This window comes from Humulus lupulus, chromosome X, assembly GCF_963169125.1.
Source record: "Humulus lupulus chromosome X, drHumLupu1.1, whole genome shotgun sequence".
Classification (NCBI taxonomy): Eukaryota; Viridiplantae; Streptophyta; class Magnoliopsida; order Rosales; family Cannabaceae; genus Humulus; species Humulus lupulus.
The window spans coordinates 143,645,066-143,651,736 of record NC_084802.1 but is presented as its reverse complement, the minus strand read 5'-3'; the positions used below and the strand labels follow the sequence as shown (position 1 = coordinate 143,651,736).

Below are 6,671 nucleotides of genomic sequence, written 5' to 3'. Positions count from 1 at the left end.
CCAATTTAAATTCAGTAGTTATCAAATGTTTTCACTGCCATAATCATAGCTGCCACTAAAGCAGAAGATCATATTGACATAAGTAAGTTCATACAACAGATATTTATGCTGAAAAATCTCCAACTCTCTCAAAGTTCAAGCATTACTTGGACATTGTAATTTTCAGCAGGAAGAATTAAATAAATCTTCTATTAATGGCATGATAAAGTAGCAACTGTGAGGATTGTTTAAAGAGAGTTCAAGAGTTAGTTATGTAAGCTAATTCAGTGAGTGACAAAGAACTAGTGCAATAACAAAGTTTTATCGTGACACACAACTACTTATAACAAGACAGATGATAAGAATATTAGGCCTTCTTTGAGGTTTAATTATTCCATAAAAAATAAAAAGAACTAGTTACTAATTAGGCCTATTATTATTGGCTGAATATATGTCCAATAAGATTATAAGAAATGTACTAGGCATACTAAGTGATTATTATATATATTGCCTAGTGTTCTAAGGGAAGAGATATAAAAAAAAAAAAAGTTGATTATAAACAAGAGATGCAAGAGAGTAACTTTAATAAAAAGAGAAAATCGTATACAAAGTAATAACAGGATATGCAAACTCCAACAAACAGTTATAAGAATTCAATATTTAGGTTTTCTCTAAGTGGATCAAAATTGAAAACAGCAGCTAAAAAATTCATCTTTTTTTTTTCCAAATAAATTTCATTAAAGTTACAGTTGAGAACTCTAAGTATTGATTTAATCCTACATAAGACTCCCCATTTCGTATATAACAGTCAACATGACTAGAGTGCAAATATTTAATCAAATATACTTTGTACTTTTCACACTTGTGTTTATTTAGACATCACACGAACAAAGACAGCCAGAAATTTATAGAACATACCAGCAACATGAAAATAATGGGTTCAGCGAGGTTTTCCTGCTTTTCAAGTTTTTCAAGTTTTGACCCATCACCTCTCCGTGAGATCGAGCCATCCTCGACCCTCTGCAAGCCCGAGCCCTCCAACCCCGTCCATAGCCCTATTCGTGAGCTGCATTTGGAGTCTTGATCAAGGTCCTAAAATATGCAAACATAGAAAAACAGTATATTCATGCACAATTTTCAATAGAAATGAAAGAATATATATTGTACAATTTTCAATAGAAAGGAAGGTCCAGAAATTTTCAATATATATTGTAAAAGCCTTAGATATGCAAGTCATATTTGCTAGTCACCATGAACATCATATGTAGACCACAATTCAACAAAACAGGTAGAAGTAAAGTTTAAAATTATAAAAATCTGACAAAAAACTTACCAAATCTTCTGCATAGACCCCCACAATAGCATATGGTACTCTTACTGGGTTTAACATAGGGCCCAATATATTAAATACAGTTTTTACTTTCAGCTTTTTCCTGACTGAGCGGACAACCTTCATTGCTGGATGATATGTTGGAGGCATCATAAATCCAATGCCTGCTTCTTTCACACAGCTTGAAACTCCCTGTTATCAGGAGATAAATTGACCATATGATAATTAGTTCAGTTACACTCTTACAAGATGAGAAGCTGTTGCTGACAAAGACATTGACAAATTTGAAATTGGTATAGCATCTTATTAATCTACCAGCTTATTCATCTAAAACATAAATTTACAGTACCAACCTCAAGTTCCAGGTCGATAACTATCCCCAACTCTTCTAATACATCAGCACTTCCACATCGGCCTCTATCTCATCTAGCCTCCTCTTTCATTAGATTTAATTCACAAATCAATTAATACAGAAATAAATCAAAACATATACCCATCATAATCAAATATTGTTCAATATTGTACATTATTAAAAATATGTCTTAAACACATCATTTATTCCCCTAAAAAGACTACACTTATCTGGATAAAATTATATAAAGCCCAAACAATCTCTTTAAGCTTCACTGGCATAGTTAGAATATTTGAAATATATATGAGATACTTCAATAAATTATTCTATATACTTTCCTTCATAATGGCTAGGTGCCTCAATTTAACATTAAGGAGCAACAAAATAAAAATTAAGATTCATATCATCTTTAGGAATAAAATCTTTAAAAATATTATCTAAAAAATTCCTCTTCAAAGAATCAACTATTTAGGTCATTCCATAATATATACTTCCAAATTTAAAACTAAAATAAAAAAAAAAAGGCCTAGAGAACAATAAGCAACAACTACATTAGCCTATAGAAGAATCATTCACTAAATTTCAAAATCTTAGTCCATTGAGGCATTTTCACACACACTTGGTTTGCATCACAAAAAAGGAAAGAAAAATATAAAAATAAACACAAAATCCATAATCCAAAATCCAAAAGGAAAGAAAATACAGCTGGGTGCATCAATCCTCTGGAAACTTCCATAACTAAAATTGGTCAGATTGCAGAGTAGGTACAAAATTTGTAGGCACTGAAGCCATCAACCAAATGACAGCCTTTAAAGAGAGACATATATATATATATAGATAGATAGATAGATAGAGAAAGAGAGAGAGAAAAAGAAGAAGAAGAAGAAGCATGACTCACTTATATTTGTGCTATTCCCATCAATCAGAAATACAAGTTTTATCAATTATTATTTCTTAAGATACAGTAGCAAGTTTGGGAGGTACTAAGATATTTCCCTTGGCATATTGATGTTGATAATTAATATGAAAGTTGTCGACTTCACCAGCAGATGTCATGATTAAAGTACAAATTTTCATACTTTATTCATAATTTTTTTCATATACTGCATAAGGTCATTTACCATTTATGAGAACTTCCCTTTTCTTATTGCTTCAAAACAAAACAAATATGTGCATGCATGAACAGAGAGGTATGCATTAAAATATGGCCTTCACAACTAGAATAAACAAACTTGCCTGTATAAACAGCTACTCCACATGCCCATTCGGTATTCCGCAAGTAACATGACTAAAGAATTGTGTTTTTAATGGTTAATGGGCACAGATCGTTATCAATAAAAGGAGGAAACAACCGTAAATTTGCATCAAATCTTCTAATGTCCTTGTCAGGAACAGGGCACTCAATCACACCCTGAAGAGAGAGAGAAATGCATCATCACTTATTAAAGTGAAATAAAACCCGAAGTGTAGAAGCATTGAACTTGATCTCTGTAATATATTGATCAATATCAAATAGCCAAACCTTAGATCAAAACAGAATATCCAAATAGCAAAGAACAAACCAGCGTACCAAGAATATTTCCACTTTTATTGAAGAAAACCATATGGAATTGAGCAACATCTTGGCAAGTGCATCCTCATCCTGGGATTGCGCCTTGTACATGATAGCACCACTTTTGCTACAAAGAGCAAAAGAAATATGCAAAGATCAAAATCCGTATATAATTGCATTTATTTTGTCTTCCATATCTCCTACATGTTATCACAATAAATGGTAATCTTCTTAATCTATGGGAAAATCAAGAGATTGTAAAACCATCAAAAACAGAAAAAAAAAAAAAAAAATACATATAGAAGCAAAATCACCTCTGTACTGGTATTATTGTATTACATATTGCCATAATTGTAAGGAACCGTATAACATCAGGAGAACCACTTGCAACAGCATTGAGCAACCTTGCATCTTTTTATCATAAAACAAAACTAATCAGAAAATAAAGTTAAATTATAATCCAAAAGAGTCCTATAACTGTCAATGATATCAAATCAATGACAGAAATAAATTAGCCAATCACCAAGCCCATTTAAAACAAATAGTACATTTTCTTTATTATTTGTCTTTGAACCTACATATTAACACATGAGCAATTGAACTATGAACATAACCACATAGCCCGACATTCATAGGTCTTAAACAAATCATTCAGAGGGCCTGTTTGACATGGCTTTGAAACTTTTCCAGAGCCTAAATGTTACTTTTTTAAGTGTGTTTGGATGAATTTTGTTCCTTTTTTTTTTGTTGAGGAGTGCTTGGATGAATTTTCAAGACTGTTTTATGAATTTTAAAACTCTATGAGGAAGTAAATGTCCATTAACTTCTTCATAAAGATCTTTTGAATAAAAAAGGGAAGTTGTTTTCAGTTTTAATATTTTTTTTTAAAAAAAAACTTAGATTACATATTTTATCCTTGGTCTAATTAATAAAATTAACTTAAATATAATAAAATATTTGTTGCGATTTAAAAAAAATTAAAATAGACTATCCAAACCATAATTGAAAAAAAAAAACTTGGCCTTTTACTTCTCTTCTTCTACTATATAAAAGTAAAAGCAAAAGATATGTCAAACGATCACACTATATACAATAATATACAATCTCCATTACTTTTGCTTCATGCCATATGCCAAATACAAGGGCATTCAGGCATGGGATGCCACAATGGATAATACCTCTCTAATTCACCAAGAATTGTTTCATCACTATTACTTTCTACAGTAACAATACTGAACATCAAGACCAAGAATCTTTGCAGCAGAATGAACCGCTAAGGCATATACACAAGGGAATTATCCCCAAAATACATTTTTGATGTAAGGTCAACTTAACACAGATTTACAACCCCAAATTAAATTAATAACTACTTAAGTTTAACAGAATTATTTGTTCAGAAAAACACCATACCTTTTAAGGCATCTCCTGTCTCATTTCCATAGAAAATGCCACTGATACAACACCTTCTAAAGATCATCTTATTTTCTGTTAGAGTACCAGTTTTGTCAGTCAAAATGTACTCAACCTGGCCCAAGTCCTCGCTGATTGCTGTACTGCCACATATTATATAAACCTCATATGCATATATTCAAAAGGGGGGGGGGGGGGGGGGGGAAGCATTGACAATTACTACGATACCAATTACACTCACTTTGTTGCATGGGCTGGAGTAATAGTCTCATGGTCAATCATTTTATCATCCCAATAAATAAACTTTGCATACAAGCTCTTCACAAGGTCAAGGGACACCTGCCAAAGATATAACAGCTTACACTAAAGACTATCAACCGCTTTCAAACAGAGAAATTCTAACTTTTGTTAACAAAAGCATTGCTGTGTATTTTATTCTTATAATGATTTATGAACCACAGTTTCTCACACATTTTTATACAGAAGGATACCTTAATTGATATGGGGATCATGATAGAACAAAGTAGCTCAAAACGAAGTGGAATGACCAACAGTTCATACCATGGACCTTCCTCGGGATACTCGGCATACCATTGCTGCAAATGGTATAAATGAACACTAAAGTCAAACACTGAAAGTAAAAGGATATACTGAAAAGGAAAAAGCAAGGGGGGAGAAATTCTACTCAACAATCAACATTACGTATGCCATTCCTTCATTTTTTTTTTTTGAAGTAATGGTGTGCAGAATTAGAGATATAATACCACAGTTAAGTCATTAAAAAGAAAAGGAAAAAAAAAAAGACTTGCCTTCCTTGCTTCCGTATCCTTCCATACATTACCAGCTACACCAAGAACCATAACAAAGACAATTTGAAAAACAAATATAGCTCCAGTCAACTTGTCGATCATAGCATCCATAGCTGTAAGCTTTGGTTCAGGTATGCCCCTACTCATACCCAACTTGGTTTCATTGCCTGATAAAAATAAGAATAATTCACTATGTAAACTCGTTGAGATAACATTAAGATACACGTATATTATGATATTCTAACATTACAGCATCAATCCTCTGGAAACTTCCATAACTAAAATTGGTCAGATTGCAGAGAAGGTACAAAATTTGTAGGCACTGAAGCCATCAACCACATGACAGCCTTTAAAGAGAGACATATATATATATATAGATAGATAGATAGAGAAAGAGAGAGAGAGAAGAAGAAGAAGAAGAAGCATGACTCACTATCTATATGACATGTAAAGGCTGGGTGTTGCTTATTGCACCAAACTTGGTAAGTTACTTGTCAAGGATTTTATATTTACCTCAACATAGCACATTCCTTGCAGATCAGATGTCCCAATCAAAACCAGATCACATGGCACTTCATCATTCTCTCGGAGCCATACTATATTACCCACATAAATATCCTGTGCTTGAACCTACAAGTGAATACGACCAGTCAGTTTGTCACAATAAAATAAATGCAACCAAAGAGGAGTAAAGAAAAGAAATGTCTATACATGTTTCTTTATGTCCTGCCTCACAATCCAAACTTCTTTCTCATTCGCTTTCTTGTCTGAAAGAAATCTGTTTTGTTGCAGAGACAGCAAAAATGAAAATAAGTGGACCCCATGTACTGGCAGGATTTACTGGAGTAATAAGAGACCATAACTGAAGGCATGCTATTAGCAGAAAGTACTGGTTTATGAAGCGGCTGAAAACATATTATTTGTTAGTGATAAGCAGTACAAAAGAAAATAAGAATGCTTGTAGCAAAGTTATCACATAGAAGTACATGTAATTATCTGAAACAACTAAAGACATTAAGGCCAAGTGTCAATCTCATTTCAGATAATATACTCGATTCTCCTTTGCTCTGCTTCTTCATTACATTTACCTAATATTTAGCCTATGTGCTTATAGTATATATACAGAGAGGAGGGGCGGACGAAGAAGGAAACCGATTTGCAGATTATTGAGGGACACTCTAAGAGAAAAATTTGTATTATATGTAAGGAAAATTGGACTGAAGAAAATTACATAGAAAA

At 32.7% G+C, this 6,671-nt stretch overlaps 1 protein-coding gene and 1 pseudogene across 1 annotated transcript; both read right to left on the bottom strand.

Annotated features, from left to right (window-relative positions):
* Positions 1–2,805: 2,805 nt before the first annotated feature.
* LOC133806335 (phospholipid-transporting ATPase 2-like) lies at positions 2,806–6,447 on the bottom strand (annotated as a pseudogene).
* On the bottom strand, positions 3,461–5,543 carry LOC133804346 (phospholipid-transporting ATPase 2-like). Its single transcript, XM_062242512.1, has 5 exons — positions 5,433–5,543; positions 5,115–5,219; positions 4,865–4,962; positions 4,624–4,766; positions 3,461–3,624 (listed from the first exon to the last, which is right to left on the bottom strand). The coding sequence occupies exons 1-5, from the start codon at positions 5,541–5,543 to the stop codon at positions 3,524–3,526; spliced, it is 558 nt and encodes a 185-aa protein (XP_062098496.1). The 3' UTR covers positions 3,461–3,523.
* Positions 6,448–6,671: the final 224 nt, after the last annotated feature.